General features: G+C 59.7%; 1 protein-coding gene across 2 annotated transcripts in view; it reads right to left on the bottom strand.

Moving 5' to 3' along the window:
* Positions 1 to 23,480, bottom strand: part of IL16 (interleukin 16) — a 62,431-nt gene that overhangs the window by 11,976 nt on the left and 26,975 nt on the right. For both annotated transcript variants that reach the window (XM_059678320.1, XM_059678319.1), the window contains exons 3-12: positions 19,518 to 19,626; positions 15,238 to 15,389; positions 11,861 to 11,971; positions 11,354 to 11,468; positions 10,359 to 10,432; positions 9,183 to 9,411; positions 8,540 to 8,657; positions 6,010 to 6,142; positions 1,601 to 1,688; positions 531 to 931 (exon numbers count right to left, since the gene is read on the bottom strand). In XM_059678320.1, coding sequence (XP_059534303.1) covers positions 531 to 931; positions 1,601 to 1,688; positions 6,010 to 6,142; positions 8,540 to 8,657; positions 9,183 to 9,411; positions 10,359 to 10,432; positions 11,354 to 11,468; positions 11,861 to 11,971; positions 15,238 to 15,389; positions 19,518 to 19,626 — 1,530 coding nt within the window. The remainder of the gene's footprint in view (positions 1 to 530; positions 932 to 1,600; positions 1,689 to 6,009; positions 6,143 to 8,539; positions 8,658 to 9,182; positions 9,412 to 10,358; positions 10,433 to 11,353; positions 11,469 to 11,860; positions 11,972 to 15,237; positions 15,390 to 19,517; positions 19,627 to 23,480) is intronic.

Below are 23,480 nucleotides of genomic sequence, written 5' to 3'. Positions count from 1 at the left end.
GCTCAGGTGGGTTCAGGTGAGCTCGGGTGGGCGCGGGTGAGCTCGGGTGAGCTCGAGTAGGCTCGGGTGGGCGCGGGTGAGCTCGGGTAGGCTCGGGTGGGCTCAGGTGAACTCGGGTGGGCGCGGGTGAGCTCGGGTCAGCTCGGGTGGATTCGGGTGGGCTCGGGTGAACTCGGGTGGGCTCGGGTGGATTCGGGTTAGCTCGGGTGGGCTTGGGTGGGCGCCGGTGGGCATGGGTACACCCCACTCTGCGGAAACTGCTGCACCCCGCGTGGCCCCATGCTCACCCATCAGCCCTCACCTCACGCTGCCGTCTTCCCAAGCCCCTCAAACTCGGGGAGCTCTGGACTCCCCCAAACCTACCTGGCATAGGGGCCAGCGCCTCCCACCGCGCGTCAGGCCTGAAGGCGAACCAGCCTCGGCCACGCGTCCCCACGAGGCTGTCCCGGCGGGCGGAGCGCCGAGTGCCCGCGGGGCCGGCGCCTTCTCTCGGGGCAGCGCGCGGGGCCGCAGACCGGGGGGCCACTCACCGGGGCGGGGGCCGGGCGCTCCGGGCTCGGGCTGGGCGGCCGGTCGCCGTCGCCCTTGAAGTGTTTCCGGGGCGGGGGCTTGGGCTTGGAGGCCGTGGGCTTCCGCACCAGGATCTCCAAGGACTTCTTCGTCCGCAGGGGCGGGGGCGGCTCCCGGGCCTCGGGCAGGGGCGGGCTCTCCCGGGGGGACCCCCGGGGGCTGTCGGCGCGGCCCCCCAGGTCCCGGGGCAGCGGGCCCCCACGGCGGGGGCTGCCCCCGGGGGACCCCGACATGCAGCTGCTGTCGCTGCTGGAGCGCACCATGGGCTTCGGGGCGCGGCGCTGGGGGGGCGCCGAGCTCTTGCCGGGCTCCCGCTCCACCGAGGGCCGCCCGTGCCAGCTGCTCTCCAGCCGCTTGGCGCCTGCGTGGGGGACAGAGAGGCCGAGCTGAGCCAGCCGGCAGCCGGGCACCGCCAGCACCCCGCCCTGCACCCAGTACCCCGCCCTGCACCCAGTACCCCCTCCCACAGCCAGCACCCCTGCAGGGCCCGCACCCCGCCCGCCTGCAGCCAGCACCCTGACCCACAGCCAGCACCCCTGCAAGGCCAGCACCCCGCCCTGAGACCAGCACCCTGCCCCTCGGCCAGCACCCCACCCACCCGCAGCCAGCACCCCGCCCCAGGACCAGCACCCTGTCCAAGGGCCAGCACCACGGCTTGAGACCAGCACCCCGCCCGCCCACGGCCAGCACCGCACCCCAGGGCCAGCACCCCGCCCCTCGGCCAGTACCCCTCCCCCACAGACAGCATCCCGCCTGCGGCCAGTGCGGCTCAGTGGATAGAGCGTCGGCCTACAGACTGAAGGGTCCCAGGTTCGATTCCCGGTCAGGGCACAGGCCTGGATTGTGGGCTCCATCCCCAGTGTGGGGCGTGCAGGAGGCAGCCGATCCATGAGTCTCTCTCATCGTTGAGGTTTCTCTCTCTCTCTCTCTCTCTCTCTCTCTCTCTCTCTCTCTCTCTCTCCCTTCCTCTCTGAAATCAATAAAAATATATTTAAAAATAAATAAAAAATAAAAGTCCCAACTCCCTTACCTTCCAGGCTCCACGGGGGCCGCTCCTTGCCGAACCGGAGGCCCTCGGCAGCCTGGGCCACGGCGGCTTTGAGCTGCTGCTCCGAGACCTAAGGAAATGACAGGCACTCGCTGAAACAAACCCCAGGGGCCCGCGCCAAGCTCCCGGCCAGTCCCGGCTCCCCCGCCCCTCCTCCGGGCCCGGGTTCCACTCTTTCCTGCCTCCCATGTTGCAGATCACTGGGAGCTGGTGAGTCCCATCCCTGGCGCTCCTGGGCGGCTTGGCTCCCAGGCACCTTCCAGGCAAAGTCCACGCCTACCCTAGCGGGGCCCTCCGGCTCTGCCTCCCTGCCCGCTGCCAACTCCAGGCCACGCGACACCTCCCAGCTGACCGGGATCTCTCTCGTCCATTCTCGCCATCGCACCTGAGAGCGTCAACTCTCGGAACCAAACACCTTGGGCTCTAGGCCCGCTGCACCCACTTCTATCGCCCTCCCCTCAACTCCCGCTGAAGAATGACAGCAGTGGCCCTGGCTGGTGTGGCTCAGTGGGTAGAGCCTCGGCCTGCGGACTGAAGGGTCCCAGGGTCTATTCCCGGTCAAGGGCACAGGCCCAGGTTGCGGGCTGGGTCCCCAGTAGGGGGTGTGCAGGGGGCAGCCGATCCATGATTCCCTCTCATCATTGATGCTTCTATCTCTCCCTCCCTCCCGTCCTCTCTGAAATCAATAAAAATATATTTTAAAAATTTTCATTGTGTGTACACAGCACTATTTTTTAACATCAATTTAGAATGCTTTATTTTTTAAAGATATATTTTTATTGATTTCAGAGAGGAAAGGAGAAGGAGAGGGAGAGAGATAGGAGCATCTATGATGAGAGAGAAGCATGGATCAGCTGCTTCCTGCACGCCCCACACTGGGGATCGCGCTGGCAACCCGGGCCTGTGCCCTGACCTCCTGGTTGATATGTCAATGCTCAACGCTCAACCACTGAGCCACACCACCTGGGCTCAACCTTATTCTTTACATTTGCTTCAAGTGTTTGTTTGGGAAGACTCATCTGGGACTTGTCTCTGGTCTCCTATTTGGCTGACAGATAACCAGTATTTCTCTTACTTCACAGGTGAATTTTACCAAACATCCAAAGAACTCACACCACCCTTCTCAAGCTAGTCCAGAAGATTCAAGAGGAAGGAAGACTTCCAAGCTCATTTTATGAGGCCAGCATTATCCTGATCCCAAAACCAGATAAAGACACGACAAAGAAAGAGAATTACGGGCCAGGCTCCCTGATGAACATAAAGGGTGTCCCAAAATTCACGCAAGATTTGAATTCTGCATGAGCATTAACAACAACAACAAAAAATAAAAGCCTAATTTGACTTGGTTTATTGAATCAGATTCTAATATCTGTTGCCCTTTGATTTCAATCCTTTCAATTTGATAAGCATCACCAAGTACCAATAATGGCCCAGGAGCGGGGTCAAGGAAGACCAATGAAGACCGCGGCTTTGCGTCTGTGCCAGCAAAGCCGTGGAGGCCATTTACCCGATGTGCTATTCCATACATACCCCTATACTGTACCCTTTATGAATCAATAAAAATTTACAATTTTTAATTATAAACATGTGTTTTCTATCAAAATTACTTCTTGCGTAAATTTTGGGACACCCTTTTAGATGCTAAAATCCTCAACAAAATATTAGCAACCCGGATGCAGCAATACATGACAAAGATCATACACCACGACCACGTGGGACTTATTCCTGGGACACAAGCGTGGTTCAGCATCTGCAGAGTAATGAATGTGTCAATCAAAGACTCATATAAACAAAATAAAGAATGAAAGTCACATGACCATGTCAATCGATGCAGAATAAGCATTAGACAAAGCACAACACCCATTTTTGATAAAAACTCTCAGCAAAGTGGGACTAGAGGAAACACAACATAAGAAAGGCCATATATGACAAACCCACAGCCAACATCTTACTCAATGTGCAAAAACCAAAACCATTTCCCCTATGAACAAGAACAAGACAGGATGTCCGCTTTCACCACTCTTGTTCACAATAGTACTGGATGTCTTAGCCACAATGATGAGACAAGAAAAAAACAAAAAAACAAAAAACTTATCCAAAAAGGAAAAGAGAAAGTAAAACTGTCATTATTCGCTGATGGCATGACACTGTAGGTAGAGAACCCTAAAGACTCCACCAAAACACTACTAGAACCGATCAATGAATTCAGTAAAGTAGCTGGCTAGAAAATAAACCCACAGAAGTCCGTTGCATTTTTATTCACCAATAATGAACTATCAGAAAGGGGAACTAAGAAAACAATTCCATTTATAATCTCTCTCTCACACACACACACACACACACACACACACACACACACACACACACACACAACACACCTCAGAATAAATTGAACCGAGGATGTAAAAGACCTGTGCTTGGAAAATTATAAGACTCTGAAGAAGAAACCCAGAAAGCTACACCAAGTGGAAGTGTATGCCATGTTCATGGATGGAAGTATATACCATGTTCATGGATGGAAGTGTATACCATGTTCATGGATGGAAGAGTATACCATGTTCATGGATGGAAGTGTATACCATGTTCATGGATGGAAGAGTATACCATGTTCATGGATGGAAGTGTATACCATGTTCATGGATGGAAGTGTATACCATGTTCATGGGTTGGAAGTGTATACCATGTTCATGGATGGAAGAGTATACCATGTTCATGGATGGAAGTGTATACCATGTTCATGGATGGAAGTGGATACCATGTTCATGGATGGAAGTGTATACAATGTTCATGGATGGAAGTGGATACCATGTTCATGGATGGGAAGAATTAACATCATTAAAACGTCCATACGACCCAAAGCAATCTATAGATTCAACATAATTCCTATCAAGATACCAATGGCACGCTTCACAGAACTAGAACAAATATTCCACAAATTTACATAGAACCACAAAAGACCCCGAATAGTTACAGCGATCTTGAGAAAGAAGAACAAAGTTGGAGGGATCACGCTGCTTGATATCAGACTATACTACCAGGTTATAGCAATCAAAACAGGCTGGTACTGGCATAAAAAAGACATATAGATCATTGGACCAGAATAAATCCGCGCCTTTAGGTTAATTAGCATTTAACACAGGAGGCAAGAGCATACAGTGGGGTAAAGACAGCCTATTTAACCAAGGGTGTTGGGAAAATGGGTACGTGCCAAAAAACGAGACTAACCCACCTTCTAACACCACATAAAAGAATGAATTCAAAATGGATCAAAGACTTCAATGTAAGACTCAAAACCATAAAAATCCTAAGGAAACAGAGGCAGTAAAATCTCAGACATCTCTCATAGCAATATTTTTTCTCATCTATCTATCTCCTCAGGCAAGAGAAACGAAAGAAAAAAATAAACAAATCGGACGACATCAAAATAGAAAGGTTTTGCACAGCCAAGGTAACCATCAAGACAGCCTACTGAGTGGGAGAACATATTCGCCAACAACACATCCAATCAGGGGTTAATATCCCAAATGCATAAAGAATGGATAGCCCCGGCCAGTGTGGCTCGGTGGACAGAGCATCGGCCTGTGGACTGAAGGGCCCCAGGTTCGATTCCCTGTCAAGGGCACAGGCCCAGGTTGCGGGCTCGATCCCCAGTGGAGGGTGTGCAGGAGGCAGCCGGTCCATGACTCTCTCTCATCATGGATGTTTCTCTCTCTCTCTCCCTCTCCCTTCCTCTCTGAAATCAATAAAAATATATTTAAAAATAAAACAAAATAAAAAGAACATATAAAACTCAAGACCAAAAAGGCGGACAACCCAATTGAAAAATGGGCAGAGGACCTGACTCGACGCTTCCCCAAAAGAGACACACAGGTGGCCAAGCGTCACATGAAACGATGCTTCACGTCACTGATCATCCGAGAGATGCAAATTAAGCCACAGCGAGGGACCACCTCACGCCTGTCAGAATGGCTTCCATCCACACATCAATAAGTGCCCAGTGCTGGTGAGGATGCGGAGAAAAGGGGTCCCTGTGTACAGCTGGTGGGGATACAGATGGGTGCAGCCACTGTGGGAAAGTGTGGAATTCCGTGGCACCCCGGCCTCGGGGACAGAGTGCTCTCTCTCATCCCCTATCGGGGCCTGGTCAATGGTTTCCTTCCCCGGGGCCTGTCTGCCAGCTGCAGGAGCCGCCCTGACACCACCTGTCTCCCCCCTGAACGCCCCCTGCCCCCCGATGCCACCTGCCTCTGTGTCTAGAGCAGGTGGGTGAGCCTCGCTGTGGTCTTGGTCCCGTTCTAAGAACCAAGGCGGAAACCCAGCAGTTCTCGCTCTGATTTCAGCGCTAACCGGGTGAGCCATGGACGAGCGAGACTCCCCGCGCGTGGGGTTACCTGCGGGTCCGGGTGTCGGCTGACAAGGATGGGGACGGGCCCCGGCTCGCAGTGGCTCAGGACCGCGTACACGTCGTTGAGCGTCATGCAGGTCACGGGGGCCTCGTTGATCTCCACGATCTCATCGCCACACCTGCGGGGGCACCAGCGGGGCCCCGGGGAAGACAGTATGGAGTTAACTCCAAAAATTAAAAAGACAACTGCCTTAGGGCAGCGATGCCACTTCTGGGAGTATATCCGAAGAATCCCGAAACACGGACTCGAAAGAATGTACGCAGCCCGTGTTCATTGCAGCATTATTTACAACTAGAGGCTCGGTGCACGAAATCCGTGCGCTCGGGGGCAGAGGGGGGGTGTCCCTCAGCCTGGATTGCAAGAGGGCGCAGGCCAGGCCGAGGGACCCCACCAGTTCACAATCAGGGCCAGGGAGGGAATGCAGGAGGTTGGCCAGCCAAAGAGGGACCACAGGAGGGCTCCAGGGCATGTCCGGCCGGTCTCAGTCCCGATTGGCTGGACCCCAGCAGCAAGCTAACCTACCGGTTGGAGCATCTGCCCCCTGGTGGTCAGTGCACGTCATAGCGACTGGTTGACCAGTCAGCTGTCTGCCCCCTGGTGGTCAGTGCAGGTCATAGCGAGCAGTTGAGCAGCCTTAGCATATCATTAGCATATTTCACTTTGATTGGCTGAATGGCCAACTGGACGACTAGACACTTAGCATATTAGGCTTTTATTATATAGGCTAGCCGAGATCTGGAAGCACCCCAGGTGCCCATCAGTAGTGGAGCGGATAAAAGCGCCCTGGGACATCCACACCGTGGAATACTACGCAGCTGTGACAAAGGAAGAGATCTCACTTTCTTCGACAGCACGGCGGGACCCGGAGAGCGTGACACTCAGTGAAATAAGCCGGTCGGAGAAAGACAAGTGCCTTATGACTTCACGTCTCTGGGGAATCTCAATAAACGAGCAAACGCAACGGAAACGGACTCATAGAGACAGGGGCCAGACTGACAGGTGTCAAGGGGAGGGGCTGCAGGACGGGATGAAAGAGGCGAAGGGATTAAGCAAACAAACAAACAAAAATTCACCAACGCAGACTCCAGCAGGGTGATGCCCAGAGGGGGAGGGGGCGGGGGAGGTAGAAGCAGGGAAAGGGGGGACCAATGGTGACGGAAGGAGACTTGGGGCAGTGAACACACAATACAATACACAGAGAACGTATCATGGACTTGTACCCCTGACACCTATATAATTGTATGAACGAGTGTCACCCCAATACATTCAATGAAATCGCTGAAAAAGTTATGCTGCCCTGGCCGGTGTGGCTCAGCGGATAGGGCCTCAGCCTGTGGACTGATGGGTCCCAGGTTCGATTCCCAATCAGGGCACAGGCCTGGGTTGTGGGCTCGATCCCAGTGGGGGGCGTGCAGGAGGCAGCCGATCCTTGATTCTCTCTCATCATGGATGTTTCTCTCTCTCTCCCCCTCTCTCTTCCTCTCTGAAATCAATAAAAATATATTTTAAAATAAAAATAAAGAGTTATGCCCGAAACTCAGTTCTTCAGGCCAGCATGAAAGCCAGCTGATACCACAGACTCGCTCATCACCGCGTCTGAGCAGTGGGATCTGAGTCCGTGGCTCCTCCCACCTCCGCCTCCTCCTTGGCCCGGCTGCTCTCTCAGGCCTCGCCCTCACCTGCACCTCCTGGGACCTTAGCCAGGGTAGCCGGACTCAGCAGAGCTGGGCAGGGCTGCGATTCTGCGCCTCTAACCACCTCCCTGCTATTGCCTCGATTCTGCGCCTCTAACCACCTCCCCTGCTATTGCATCAATTCTGTGCCTCTAACCAACTCCCCGCTATTGCCTCGATTCTAAACCTCTAACCACCTTCCTGCTATTGCCTCGATTCTGCGCCTCTAACCACCTCCCTGCTATTGCCTCGATTCTGCGCCTCTAACCACCTCCCTGCTATTGCCTCGATTCTAAACCTCTAACCACCTTCCTGCTATTGCCTCGATTCTGCACCTCTAACCACCTCCCTGCTATTGCCTCGATTCTGCGCCTCTAACCAACTCCCTGCTATTGCCTCGATTCTAAACCTCTAACCACCTTCCTGCTATTGCCTCGATTCTGCACCTCTAACCACCTCCCTGCTATTGCATCAATTCTGTGCCTCTAACCAACTCCCTGCTATTGCCTCCATTCTAAACCTCTAACCACCTCCCTGCTATTGCCTCGATTCTGCGCCTCTAACCACCTCCCTGCTATTGCATCAATTCTGTGCCTCTAACCAACTCCCTGCTATTGCCTCGATTCTAAACCTCTAACCACCTCCCTGCTATTGCCTCGATTCTGCGCCTCTAACCACCTCCCTGCTATTGCCTCGATTCTGCGCCTCTAACCACCTCCCTGCTATTGCCTCGATTCTGCGCCTCTAACCACCCCCGTGCTGTTGCCACGCACCTGCCCGCCAGCCCTCCCGCCAGCCCGAGGGACCCCGTTTGTTCCAGCCCCGAGTGAGGGGGGACCTACCGGAGCCGGCCGTCCAGGTGCGCCACCGACCCCGGGGACAGCGTGTGCACGAAGACGCCCGACAGGCACTGCAGGTAGGGGACGCTGCACAGCCCGATGCCCAGGCCCACGCCGGCCTCTGCGGGCACACGGGGGGGGGGGGTGGTGACGGCTCTCCCCGGAGCGAGCCCCTCGGGTGCCAGCACCCCGTCTCCTGGCGCTGTGCCCCGACCCTCCTGTTCGCGGGACATCCCCTGGGTGGGCGCTGCTCCAGGGTCAGCGACCCCGGCAGGAGGGTACTGAGTGCAAGTGGGGAAGACAGAGAGGGAGGGGGAGAAAGGGGGAGGGAGGGGAAGGGAGGGAGGAGGGAGGAGAAGGAGGGAGGGAAGGGGGAGGAGGGAGAGTAGGGAGGGAGGGAAAAGAAAGGAGGGGGAGGGGGAGAGGGAGGGAGGGGCTGGTGTTTGCTCTGTCCCTGAGCTCTGGGGGAGCCTCAGTACACGGACTGGGGGCCCTGTCCCGGGACCCGTGGGCACACAGAGCCTGGATCTGCTCTGAGCAGCAGCGTCCTGACGGGGGACCCACTCCACGCTTGGAGAGTCTGGGGTGGCCTGGGTGGGGGCCCGGGCAGCAGGGAGGGGACAGTCCTGGGGGGTGGGGCCGGTACCTTTCTGCAGCGAGACCTCCACCAGGACCCTGTAGCTGGGCCTGGCGCTGCCGGTGCCGGTGCCGCCGGGAGCCTCCGGGGCCGCCAGGAGGAAGGCGCTGCCGGCCCGCGGGGCGCAGGTGCCGGAGCTCAGGGAGCGGCCCAGCGGGGGCGACAGGCGGCCGCCCAGGGCGGGGGGCGCGGGCAGGCGGGTGCGCACCGTGAGGCTGAGCAGCCCCTTCTTGGCGAGCTGCAGGGAGAGGGTGCACGCGTCCAGGGCCGGGTGCGGGCGAGGGCACGGGTGTGCGTGCGTGTGTGTGCGCGCGCGTGTGTGTGCATGAACATATGCATGACATTCCTGTGTGTATGCACACAGGTAGCACGTGCTACACGTAGGACACAGGTGTGGCACATGCAAAGATCAGAGTCTGGAGCTATTCAACTAGATGGAGACTCAAAAATATCTTCAGGCCCCGCCGGCCTGGCTCAGGGGTTGAGCATCAACTTAGGAACCAGGAGGTCACGGGTTCGATTCCCGGTCAGGGCACAGGACCGGGTTGTGGGCTCCATCCCCAGTGTGGGGCGTGCAGGAGGCAGCCGATCCATGATTCTCTCTCATCATGGATGTTTCTCTCTCTCACTCCCTCTCCCTTCCTCTCTGACATCAATAAAAATATAATTAAAAAAAAAATACCTTCAGCCCTGACCGGTGTGGCTCAGCGGATAGAGTGCCGGCCTGCGGACTGAAGGGTCCCAGGTCCGATTCCGGCCAAGGGCATGTACCTGGGTTGCGGGCACATCCCCAGTAGGGGGTGTGCAGGAGACAGCTGATCGATGTTTCTAACTCTCTATTCCTCTGCCTTCCTCTCTATAAAAAAATCAATAAAATATTTATTTTAAAAAATCATTAAAAACATTTTTAAAAATGCCTTCGGGACCTGCCTGCAAAACCTGAAGCAGATTTGTCACTACGTCCACACGAACACAGATGTGTAACCCCCCGGCCAGGCTGCAGTGGCTGAAATCTCCCCGGACAGTCCCGACCCACCACTGCCCGCCCCAACCCAGGCCCCCTTCCCCGGCCCCCCAGCCCCGCGGCCGCCCGGGGGCCCGGGTGGGAATGGGGGTGTGAGCGAGGCCGGTGAGGCTGAGTCTGGTCCCCTGCCCGGGGCCCGTGCCCTGGGAACAGCCGCTCACCTTGAACTTCTGCAAGGCGTCCTGGTGAGTCAGCCCCGCCATGGACTCACCGTTGAGCTCCAGAATCTCGTCGCCTGTGGGGCCGGGAGAGATGGGGGCTGGCAGAGGGCTGCCCGGCCAGGGACCCTGAGACCTGGCCCCTGCCCAGCGTTTGCACCACAACACCCTGAAGACATTCTCCTTCCGTATCTGCCCCCCAGGAAGCTCTGGGGGGCAGCGTGACAAGCCCCCTGGCACCTCTGGTCTGGGGGGGGGTGGGGTCTTAGCCGGGTGCATGTGGCCTGGCCTGGTCCCTGTCCACCTCCTGCCCCACCTCCTAGGCCACTGACCGCGAACCTTTCGAGCTCAGCGTGTCAGCATTTTGAAAAACCCTCACTTCACTCTGGTGTCGTGTCACACAGAGAAATTTTTGATATTTGCAACCATAGTAAAACAAAGACTTATATTTTTGATATTTATGTTATATATTTAAATGCCATTGAACCAAGAAAAATCAACCAAAAAAATGAGTTCGCGTGTCACCTCCGACCCGAGTGTCATAGGTTCGCCATCGCTGTGTGGGCGCCCCTGTGGCCTCCCCTAGCCTAGCCCGTCCTCGTCTCGCTGTCCCAGCTCTAACAGGCGTTCCCTCACGGTCGCCGCACAGGGGTCGCCGCACAGGACTCGTCGGTGAAATCTTTCCTGCTTGCAGTTCGGAGCCCACACACTCCCAGTCGCCCCCACCCCCCCAGACCCGCCAGGGCCCTGCCCACCCCAGGCCATCCCTGTGGTTATGAGGGAGGGGCAGGGACCCCGAAGGGGAGGGAGGCCAGGGGGTGCAGGAACAGAGGGGACCTCGGAAAAAGGCAGCGTCGGAATGAGGGGGACTCGCTGGGTCTCTGGCCCGGCTGGACGGAGTGTGCAGACCCCGGCGCCCAGGCCCGGGGTCCCCACAGGTGGCTCCGCAGGCCCCGCACCTGCTTGGCTGGGGGTGCTGGGAGGGGCTGGGAGCGTACCTTCCTGCAGCCGGCCGTCGGCCGCCGCGGCTCCCCCCTCGAAGATGGTTTTGACGTAAATGCCGATGGGGCCGTAAATGCTGTCTCTGCCCCCCACGATGCTGAATCCCAGCCCCTGGGGGAAGAGCGGCCGTCAGAGGGTCCTGAGGTCCCCCCCACTGGGCAGCCCCAGGGAGGGAAGAGGTGGCAGGGGTGAGGGAGGAGCTGAGGGGGGGAAGAGACGGCAGGGGTGAGGGAGGAGCTCAGGGAGGGAAGAGACGGCAGGGGTGAGGGAGGAGCTCAGGGAGGGAAGAGACGGCAGGGGTGAGGGATGAGCTCATCCCTCACCCCTGCCATCTCTTCCCTCCCTGAGCTCCCGGGACCCAGAAGGAAGGAGGGACGGTGAGAGAGACTGGGGTGTCTGGCCCCGCCCCTGCCAGGGTCACCCTCCCTGTGTCACCCTCCCTGCGACACACAGCTGCTCAGAGCCCGGTGTCTCCCAGAAGCTCCCTGGCCGGGTCCCCTCACCTTGGCCTGGCCCTTCATCAGCACGACGCTGGAGATGACGGACGCCTGGGCGCCCCCCGAGGGCGGGGCCAGCTGCGCTGTGCTCAGCGACCTCGTGGGCCTGCCTGTGCCCTGCAGGGAGGACCGGGTGGGGAGCTGAGGCCAAGGACAAGGACACACACCCTGCGGCGAGGGGAGGGGCCCAGCGAGGAGAGAACCCCGTCTCCCAGAGCCGCCTCCCTGCAGACCAGCCCCAGGCGCACAGTAGGGCCGTCCAGGCGACAGGGCCCGGAACCGTCACAGCCACACTGACCAGGACGTGAGTCCTTTAACCAACGTCTCCAGCTGGAGAGCCAGCGGCCAGGAGGGCCCTCCACAGAATTGGGGGCAATTAACGGAGCCCCCTCTTTGGGCCAGGCCAGGGGGATGGGCAGGGGCAGGTGCCGAGATTGAACGTGGACAGCAAGCGTGTCAAACTCGTGGCCCACGGGCCGCATGTGGTCCACAGGGAATATTTTTGCAGCCCAGCCAGTATAATGGTATGTAAGACACTTTTTAACAAAAGTACCATAACTTAATGTTTACAATATCTTGTTATACATAATCTGTAATAATAAAAGGGTAATATGCTAATTAGACTAGACGTCTTCCGGACGTCCTTCCTGACGAAGCCGGGCCCAGGGTGCCAGCCGGCGGCAGAAGGAAGGAAGCCTGGGTCCCGGGTGCCAGAGGGAAGACAGCGCCGGCAGCCAGGGGAAGGAAGGCCTACTCTTGCATGAATCCGTGCACCGGGCCTCTAGTTATTAACAACAAGCTACCACGTTCACTAATGACCGATGACCGTCATCGTGCTGCATTTGCGTCCCTCACGCGCCTCTCGCGCAGGCGCACCGTCTCTCCCCGCTGACACTGGCAGCGAAGGTTCCAGCAGCTGGTGGCCCCGTCCTCGGTCTGGGACTGACCTGCTTGGTGTGGCAACAGGAAATACCTCGCTTCCAGAGAACGAGAGAAATGGGTCTATCTGCGTGATGCTTATCCATTTGTGCAGGGGCTCAGGGTCTGGTGAGTTCATGTCCAAGAAAAAAATATTCGTTTTTATTAAAACGTTCTGTTCCTTTAGGTGAGCGGTGACGCATTTATCTCAGCCCTTTGCATTCAGCACGTCTCCATCGAGATAAACCTGCGTTTCTAAGAAAACGGAAGCTTTTGTTCATTTTGTGGCCACGTCCACGCAAGCCTTGGTCATCGGGCCCGTGTTCGCCTCCGAGTGTGACACGCTTGGTGTAGAACCGTGGTCGGTGAACCGCGGCTCGCGAGCCACAGGCGGCTCTTTGGCCCCTTGGGTGTGGCTCTTCCACAAAATACCACGTACAGTGCGATTGAAACTTCGTGGCCCAGGCGCAGAAGTCGGTGTTTTGTGGAAGAGCCACACTCCAGGGGCCAAAGAGCCGCCTGTGGCTCGCGAGCCGCGGTTTGCCGAGCTGCAGTTTGCCGACCGCTGGTGTAGAACGTAGGTTCGGGGAGGCGGACACGCCTCAGCCACGTGCACAGGAGCCGGGAGCACCTGCCTCCCACACTCGGGCACCGGGAGCCGCCGGGCGAGGGCCCCGGGCGTGGGGGCCACAGGGGACCCGGAGCCCACAGACTGCCCTGGCCCTGGCCCTGGCCGCGGTCACCTGGTGACCTGGGCGACGGGCGGGCCCTCTGTGCCTCGGTTTCCCCGCCTGTGGGATCCTCTGCCCGTGGGAAGCCATCGTGTCAAGCCCCAGGCCCCCCGGGCTACCCACTTGCCATCAGAAAACATGCTCAGCCCTGGCCGGTGTGGCTCAGTGGATGGAGCGTCGGCCTGCGGACTCAAGGGTCCCGGGTTCGATTCCGGTCAAGGGCATGGACCTGGGTTGCGGGCTCATCCCCAGTCGGGGTCGTGCAGGAGGCAGCTGATCGGTGTTCCTCTCTCATCGATGCTTCTAACTCTCTCTCCCTCTCCCTTCCTCTCTGTAAAAAATCAATAAAATATATTTTTTTAAAAAAAGGAAAGGCGGCCATTCAAGGCAGCACCTGCCAACCATGGGGGACAGGCACCCCTCCCCCGGCGCCCCGGCTGGGGGACAGGACCCTGGCAGAGAGGGGGGCACCCCGAGACCCGCCGGGGAGCCCCGGTGCTGGTGCCAGGCCCTGGGGGGTGGGGGGGGGGGGGTCAGGAGCCGCCAGTGGGGAGGAGGCCGCTGAAGGTGGGGTGTCCAGGGGGAGGTGCACGCGTGGCCACCAGGGGGCGCTGCGTGACCACCAGCGGCAGAGGGAGCCTTGGTGAGGGGGGCAGGGCTGGGGGCTTAGGGGACCGGACGGAGGGCAGCTGCGGGGACCTGGGGGCGCACTGGCTTCCGGTCGGCCGGGCGCCCCCCCTGCAGCTGGTGCCCCCAGCGGAGGGCATGGCGGGGAGCCGCCCGGGGTTAGGTCAGACGCTGGCCGCTTAGGTCTCCAGCCTGGCCGGGCTTCCGGTCCCCCCCCCCCCCCCCCCCGCAGATCGGGGGCGGATAGGAATGCCTTCCCACCGTTAAGAGTTAGAGGCAACGCCCTGGCCGGTGTGGCTCAGTGGGTAGAGCGTCGGCCTGCGGACTGAGGGGTCCCGGGTTCGATTCCAGGTCAGGGCACAGGCCCCCGGGTTGCGGGCTCCATCCCCAGGGTGGGGCGTGCAGGAGGCAGCCGGTCAGTGATTCCCTCTCATTATTGATGATTCTGTCTCTCCCTCTCCCTTCTTCTCGGAAATAAAAATATTTTTTAGATTAATTTATTTTTTAAATATACTTTTATTGATGTCAGAGAGGAAGGCAGAGAGAGAGAGAGAGAAACATCCATGATGAGAGAGAATCATGGACCAGCTGCCTCCTGCACGCCCCACACTGGGGATCGAACCCACAACCCGGGCCTGTGCCCTTGGCCAGAATCGAACCCGGACCCTTCAGTCCACAGGCCGACGCTCTATCCACTGAGCCACACCAGCCAGGGCTGAAATAAAAATATATTTTTAAAAAATGATTAGAGGCGATGATTAGAGGCGAAGTGCGTGACGTCATGGCTCAGGGTTAAGTTCAAGCCAGGCTGTGAGCCCTGAGGCGCCAGCGTCCAGTCCCCGCTGTCCGACCGCCGTGTGACCTGCCCAGGCCCGGCCCTCGCCCGCCCCCGGGGTCACTGAGCCGGTGGCATGGGGTCCACACAGCCTGGTTCGGGGGCGGCCGGGTCCCTGGCGCCCGGGGCGGGTGACCGTCCTGATGGGGGCCTGCGCCCCGCGGTGGCCATGCCCCCAGGTGGCCCTCCCTGCAGTCTGTGGACTGAACCACCCCGAGTCCTGCTCAGCCCCCTGCGTGGGTCCCGTCCCCCCTCCCGGCCCGCAGCCTCACCCCGGCCCTGCCCATGGGGCCGTCCAGCTGCTGGGACAGCGCCTTCCGGCCGCTGCAGAGCGAGAAGGGCAGCCGGTCCGGGGGGTCCGTGGAGGCGGCCACGGTCCCGGCCCCTGGGAGATCCGTGTCCACTGTGCTGTAGGGGTTGACACCTGGGCAGGGGAGGGGGGAGAGATGGGCAGGGGAGGGGGGGAGAGATGGGCAGGGGAGGGGGGAGAGATGGGCAGGGGAGGGGGGAGAGATGGGCAGGGGAGGGGGGAGAGATGGGCAGGGGAGGGGGGGAGAGATGGGCAGGGGAGGGGGGAGAGATGGGCAGGGGAGGGGGGGGAGAGATGGGCAGGGGAGGGGGAGAGATGGTCAGGGGAGGGGGGAGAGATGGGCAGGGGAGGGGGAGAGATGGGCAGGGGAGGGGGGGAGAGATGGGCAGGGGAGGGGGAGAGATGGTCAGGGGAGGGGGGAGAGATGGGCAGGGGAGGGGGGAGAGATGGGCAGGGGAGGGGAGGAGAGATGGTCAGGGGAGGGGGGAGAGATGGTCAGGGGAGGGGGGAGAGATGGGCAGGGGAGGGGAGAGATGGGCAGGGGAGGGGGGAGAGATGGGCAGGGGAGGGGGGAGAGATGGTCAGGGGAGGGGGGAGAGATGGGCAGGGGAGGGGGAGAGATGGGCAGGGGAGGGGGGAGAGATGGTCAGGGGAGGGGGGAGAGATGGGCAGGGGAGGGGGAGAGATGGGCAGGCGAGGGGGGGAGAGATGGGCAGGGGAGGGGGAGAGATGGGCAGGGGAGGGGGAGAGATGGGCAGGGGAGGGGGGAGAGATGGTCAGGGGAGGGGGGAGAGATGGGCAGGGGAGGGGGAGAGATGGGCAGGGGAGGGGGGAGAGATGGTCAGGGGAGGGGGGAGAGATGGGCAGGGGAGGGGGAGAGATGGGCAGGCGAGGGGGGGAGAGATGGGCAGGGGAGGGGGAGAGATGGGCAGGAGAGGGGGAGAGATGGGCAGGGGAGGGGGGAGAGATGGGCAGGGGAGGGGGAGAGATGGGCAGGGGAGGGGGGGAGAGATGGGCAGGGGAGGGTGGAGAGATGGTCAGGGGAGGGGGGAGAGATGGGCAGGGGAGGGGGGGAGAGATGGGCAGGGGAGGGGGTAGAGATGGGCAGGGGAGGGGGGAGAGATGGGCAGGGGAGGGGGGGAGAGATGGGCAGGGGAGGGGGGAGAGATGGGCAGGGGAGGGGGAGAGATGGGCAGGGGAGGGGGGAGAGATGGGCAGGGGAGCGGGGAGAGATGGGCAGGGGAGGGGGGAGGTGAGGGGAAGAGGGTAGAGATGGGCAGGGGAGGGGGGGAGAGATGGGCAGGGGAAGGAGAGGAGAGATGGGCAGGGAAGGAGGGGAGAGATGGTCAGGGGAGGGGGGGAGAGATGGGCAGGGGAGGGGGAGAGATGGGCAGGGGAGGGGAGGAAAGATGGTCAGGGGAGGGGGGGAGAGATGGGCAGGGGAGGGGGAGAGATGGGCAGGGGAGGGGAGGAAAGATGGTCAGGGGAGGGGGGGAGAGATGGGCAGGGGAGGGGGAGAGATGGGCAGGGGAGGGGGGAGGTGAGGGGAAGAGGGTAGAGATGGGCAGGGGAGGGGGGGAGAGATGGGCAGGGGAAGGAGAGGAGAGATGGGCAGGGAAGGAGGGGAGAGATGGTCAGGGGAGGGTGGAGAGATGGTCAGGGGAGGGTGGGAGAGATGGGCAGGGGAGGGGGTAGAGATGGGCAGGGGAGGGGGAGAGATGGGCAGGGGAGGGTGGAGAGATGGTCAGGGGAGGGGAGGAGAGATGGGCAGGGGAGGGGGTAGAGATGGGCAGGGGAGGGGGGAGAGATGGGCAGGGGAGGGGGGGAGAGATGGGCAGGGGAGGGGGGAGAGATGGGCAGGGGAGGGGGAGAGATGGTCAGGGGAGGGGAGGAGAGATGGGCAGGGGAGGGGAGGAGAGATGGGCAGGGGAGGGGGGAGAGATGGGCAGGGGAGGGGGGAGAGATGGGCAGGGGAGGGGGGAGAGATGGGCAGGGGAGGGGGTAGAGATGGGCAGGGGAGGGGGGAGAGATGGGCAGGGGAGGGGGGAGAGATGGGCAGGGGAGGGGGGGAGAGATGGGCAGGGGAGGGGGGAGAGATGGGCAGGGGAGGGGAGGAGAGATGGGCAGGGGAGGGGGGAGAGATGGGCAGGGGAGGGGGGAGAGATGGGCAGGGGAGGGGGTAGAGATGGGCAGGGGAGGGGAGGAGAGATGGGCAGGGGAGGGGAGGAGAGATGGGCAGGGGAGGGGGGGAGAGATGGGCAGGGGAGGGGGGAGAGATGGGCAGGGGAGGGGGTAGAGATGGGCAGGGGAGGGGAGGAGAGATGGGCAGGGGAGGGGAGGAGAGATGGGCAGGGGAGGGGGGGAGAGATGGGCAGGGGAGGGGGGAGAGATGGGCAGGGGAGGGGGTAGAGATGGGCAGGGGAGGGGAGGAGAGATGGGCAGGGGAGGGGAGGAGAGATGGGCAGGGGAGGGGGGGAGAGATGGGCAGGGGAGGGGGGAGAGATGGTCAGGGGAGGGGAGGAGAGATGGGCAGGGGAGGGGGTAGAGATGGGCAGGGGAGGGGGGAGAGATGGGCAGGGGAGGGGGGGAGAGATGGGCAGGGGAGGGGGGAGAGATGGGCAGGGGAGGGGGAGAGATGGTCAGGGGAGGGGAGGAGAGATGGGCAGGGGAGGGGAGGAGAGATGGGCAGGGGAGGGGGGGAGAGATGGGCAGGGGAGGGGGGAGAGATGGGCAGGGGAGGGGGTAGAGATGGGCAGGGGAGGGGGGAGAGATGGGCAGGGGAGGGGGGAGAGATGGGCAGGGGAGGGGGGGAGAGATGGGCAGGGGAGGGGGGAGAGATGGGCAGGGGAGGGGGGAGAGATGGGCAGGGGAGGGGGTAGAGATGGGCAGGGGAGGGGAGGAGAGATGGGCAGGGGAGGGGGGAGAGATGGGCAGGGGAGGGGGAGAGATGGTCAGGGGAGGGGAGGAGAGATGGGCAGGGGAGGGGAGGAGAGATGGGCAGGGGAGGGGGGGGAGAGATGGGCAGGGGAGGGGGGAGAGATGGGCAGGGGAGGGGGTAGAGATGGGCAGGGGAGGGGGGAGAGATGGGCAGGGGAGGGGGGAGAGATGGGCAGGGGAGGGGGGGAGAGATGGGCAGGGGAGGGGGGAGAGATGGGCAGGGGAGGGGGAGAGATGGTCAGGGGAGGGGAGGAGAGATGGGCAGGGGAGGGGAGGAGAGATGGGCAGGGGAGGGGAGGAGAGATGGGCAGGGGAGGGGGGGAGAGATGGGCAGGGGAGGGGGGAGAGATGGGCAGGGGAGGGGGTAGAGATGGGCAGGGGAGGGGGGAGAGATGGGCAGGGGAGGGGAGGAGAGATGGGCAGGGGAGGGGGGGAGAGATGGGCGGGGGGGGGAGAGATGGGCAGGGGAGGGGAGGAGACAGCGTGTGTGCCCTCGGAGAGAACAGGGTGCCGAGGCCCCCAGAGCGCAGGTCTCCTGGGCCCCGTGAGCACGGACACGTGGCGCCCAGTGCGCAGGCCATGGGGACACGGAGGAGCCCCGGTTCTGCAGCACGGGCCGCAGACAGCTCCACCACCTCCTGTCCGCTCACCTCGCAGCAGGACAAGCGTGTGCGGGGGTCGGGAAGCCACACGCAGACCCTGCTGTCAGGGGGTGCAGTCCCCACAGAGGAGACAGGAGCGAGCGAGACGGTGCCCAGGACCCCACAGCCAGAGCGGACAGGCAGGCAGCACCCCCTGCCCAAGAGGACCCGACTGCCTCCCCCACACACACATGCACAGCATGCGTGAGCACACGGATACATCGCATGCACACACACAGCATGTGTGCCCACACATGCACACACAGCACACACAGCATATACATGTGTACACAGCACTCGTGCACAATGCACACTCGCACACGTGCATGCACCCCCTTCCCCTCCCCTCTCTCCCCCTCTCTCCCCCACCCCTCCCCTCCTATCCCATCACAGACGAGGTGACAGGGGCCGGGGAGAGAGGGCCTTGCTAAGACCAAGGAGGATGCCACGTGACTGGGCCCCGTCTTCCATCCTCTGTCGCATCTCACCGTGTGGAGCCCACAGAGGGCTGACCTGAACCCAGACCCCAGGCCCTCCCGCTGGCGGGGGCGCACGCGGGAAAACGCTCCGAGGCCAGCGGGCACAGCCTGGCCCAGCGGGCCCAGCGGAGACCCGCCCTCCCCACGCGCCCGTCACGGACCCGGGGGGCCCCCGGGGCACTCACTGGTGGAGTTGCTGCGAGTCCTTTGGTGACAGGCTTTGGGGAGCAGGGAGCTGCCACTCTGGGCCTCCAGTTTCCCGGGCTTTTCCTGGGAGGAGGCGGTGGGAGCTTCCTGCAAGACAAGCCCGTCTTTCATCCACCGGGTCAGCGCCGACCGCCAGCTGTGCCCAGGACACTGAGGGGCGGGCCCCGAGCCTGGACGTATCCTCTGTCGCCTCCACTCATCCCAGGCTCCCCGAGGGAGGGAGTGAGCGGCTCTGCCTTCCACGGACACGGGTCCACGAACACGGAACCCTGAGCAGAGGGGCTGTGTGGATGTGGCTCTGACGCAGGAAGTGGCAAGGACTGTGGCAGCGATCACATGTCAGGGTCTCCGTGGGGGATGCGGCCTGAACAAGGACGCTGATCGTGGGGAAATGCCAGTTTAGTGAAATGTGGGCAAGAAAACAAAGGAAAGTGAGAGATCATCACAGAGAATGGTCAGGGTTATGCGTGGCATCAATGGCGAGCGGGGGCAGAGGGGAGGTTTTAGAGAAGGCGGCCAACTACGTTCCATCGCTCTGGCGCGTAGTAGGCACTTAGAAACACTCGTCGTGGGAACGTTGTATAAGTAGATGTCTTCGGATTGAACCATCCTTGAATTCTTTTTATTTTTTTCAAAACTAGTTTATTGTGTTCAGGTACTTAGTATTTATATAGAATCTCCTTTTTGAAGTGTAAATGTTTGTTTGTTTTTCATATATTTTATTGATTTTTGCTTTATTTTATCTAGAATGTATTTGTACAGCAGTGAATGGCGTTGTGAAAAGAAAATATGGGGGATTGGTTAAAATAATGTAAAATAGATGGCAATATTGCTAGAGCTGGGACTCTGGTGTTAAACAAACAAAAAAAAAAGCTAGCTTATTTGTCTCATTGTCATTCGTTAGACTTTCTGCAAGGCCACTTAATCCAGACTATTAGATTCTCAGGCGTTGCATGGACTCCCTCTTGAACTTGCCAGGCAACTGCCTAGCTCTCATCTTCATGTCTTTGTTATCACACTCAATCTCTATTTTATTGATTTTTTTACAGAGAGGAAGGGAGAGGAATAGAGTTAGAAACATCCATGATGAGAGAGAAACACCGATCAGCTGCCTCCTGCACGCCCCCTACTGGGCATGTGCCCACAACCAAGGTACATGCCCTTGACCGGAATCGAACCCAGGACCTTTCATTCCCTAGGCCAACGCTCTATCCACTGGGCCACACCGGTCAGGGCCATCCTTGCATTCTTGAGTATCCGTCTTCTCATACTGCTGTCTTAACTTCAAAATACAGATTTCTAGAGTCCGAGATTAAATCTTCACGCCTGCATGAAGATTTAATCTCAGACTCTAAAAATCTGTATTTTGAAATTAAATCAGGTTATTGTTCTGTTATCTTTTTCTACCATGCCCTATGGGTCATGTTTCCTTTGCTGGTTCTTCTTAAAAGAAAGAATTTTTTTTAAAACTTTTAAAATTGCATTTTCATACACCAGAAAACAGTCGTCTATAGATATAAAAGCCTAAGGGACTGAACGACCAGGCGCTATGACACACACTGACCACCAGGGGCAGACATTCAATGCAGGAGCTGTGCCCTGGTGGTCAGTGCGCTCCCACAGCCAACCTCCCTCGGCCAGCCAACCTCCGCGGTCCCTCCCCCCCCCCGGCCAGCGGGCCCCAGTCGGCCCTGATCGGAACTGGGCGAGTCAGCGATGGGCCCTGATCGCTGGCCAGGCCAGGGGACCCCACCGGCGCGCGAATTCGTGCACCGGGCCTCTAGTTGGAAGATAAAATCATTAAAAATGGAACATGCACAATTCGATCAGGAGATAAAGACGGCCCAGGAACTGATCTGATGAAAGATACGGAAGCCGCTTCCACAGAAAACGACAACACTTTCTGAAAGCCATTTGCATGTGAATACGGAGAAATACATCACGTCTATGAAACTGCAGACTTAATGATGTACGAATGTCAATCCCCCCCCCAAAAAAAAAATTCATCTACAAATTCAGAGAAGCACTAATAAAAACTCAGGTGTTTGTTTTTGTTCTGTTCTTTAAATATATATTTTTTTATTTATGTCAGAGAGGAAGGGAGAGGGAGAGAGAGAGAAACATCCATGATGAGAGAGAGAGTCATGGACCGGCTGCCTCCTGCACGCCCCCCACGGGCAATGGAGCCTGCAACCCGGGCCTGTGCCCTGACCGGGAATCGAACGAACCCAGGACCCTTCAGTCCGCAGGCCGACGCTCTATCCACTGAGCCACACCAGCCAGGGCAGGATTAACATGGTTAACCAGACACAAAACCCACAGACTCTAAAGGGCACGATGGGCAAACTTCACGTTAAAATGAACAGCTTCTACTCATCAATGAAAAGAGTCAAACAGCCCCGGCCGGTGTGGCTCAGTGGATAGAGCGTCAGCCTGTGGACTGAAGGGTCCCGGGTTCGACTCCCGGCCAAGGGCACAGGCCCGGGTTGCGGGCTCGATCCCCAGTGTGGGGCGTGCAGGAGGCAGGCGATCCATGATTCTCTCTCATCATGGATATTTCTCTCTCTCTCTCTCTCTCTCTCTCTCTCTCTCTCTCTCTCTCTCTCTCTCCCTTCCTCTCTGACAACAATAAAAATGTATTTTAGAAAAAAGGGAATAAAAACTGGGGCGATGCTTTCCTGGTCAGACACCAGGAAAGGGGAGCGCCAGCCCCGCCCCACGAGGAGGGCGCAGCAGGGCGGGTCCACCTGCAGGGGTCAGCTGATTGCACCGCGATCCTCCCCCCCGCCCCCCGCCCAGTGATGGAAGGGGCCTAGCAGCCCTGCCCCCCCTCCCGCCCCCCTCTGAGCAGCGGATGGCCACCCCGCGGAGCCAGGCCAGCCGGGCAGCCCTTCCCACCCAGCAGGCGGAGCGGCCAGGCCCAGCGATGCCTCTGGCCGAGCCAGGAAACAGAGCTGACGGGAGAGCCAGCTGCACCGGCTCCGGCACCAGCTTCCCTCGTTCCACCCGCGGGGCCCTGCCTGGACCCTGGGCCACAGGACTGGCTTCCGGGCACCAGCTCCAGGGGCTCTGGCAGCGGGTTTGGGGGATGGTCAGCCAGTGCGGTGCGCAGTCATCATGTAACTGGACAAGGGGTCCGGCCGCCTGTCCCTCCCTGAGCCGATGCGGCCGAGACAGGCTGTGAGCATTGATTCCAATCCCGCCGGCAGCGTGGGGAGCAGCAGGTCACCCACAAACATCTGCTCTGCCCCCACCACAGGCGGCTGCTTACACTGGGGAGAAGGACAGAGATGGCATGGGAAGTAGGCAAAGGGTGGGCCAGGGGGGCGGTGCACAGGCAATGCGGGCTGGGGCTTTGCAAAGGCCTGTGGGTCTGCAAAGGCCGGTGGGTATGCAAAGGCCTGTGGGTGTGCAAAGGCTGGGGGTCTGCAAAGGCTGGGGGTGTGCAAAGGCCTGTGGGTGTGCAAAGGCTGGGGGTCTGCAAAGGCTGGGGGTGTGCAAAGGGCTGGGGGCCCTGGTTTCTGCAACCAGGTTGTTATGTTTCCATGGTAACAGGCAGCTCCTGGTGGGGAGGATGGGCTGCACTTCCAGGTGAGCCCCCAGGTCCCACTGCAGCTCCCATCAGGTCAGAAGGCGCCTCCTCTACTCAGAACAGCACAGTCGCGGTTAACTGAGCGTGATCGCTATGTCTTACAGTTCTAGCTGGTCCCCGATATTCTCTTTCTGCTTCTGTCCATCACACCTGTGGCCCCTGCTCCCGCTTCCTGCATAGGAACCACCCCTGCCTGTTCTCCCTCCCCCACACACACACTCACACACAGACGTGTGCACTCACACACACACACACACAGGCACTCACACACACTCACACACACACACAGGCACTCACACACTCACATACACACACACAGACACACACACTCAGACACACACAGACACAC

This window comes from Myotis daubentonii, chromosome 21 (genome assembly GCF_963259705.1).
Source record: "Myotis daubentonii chromosome 21, mMyoDau2.1, whole genome shotgun sequence".
In the NCBI taxonomy this organism is placed as follows: Eukaryota; Metazoa; Chordata; class Mammalia; order Chiroptera; family Vespertilionidae; genus Myotis; species Myotis daubentonii.
This window is presented reverse-complemented; position numbering and strand designations above follow the sequence as displayed.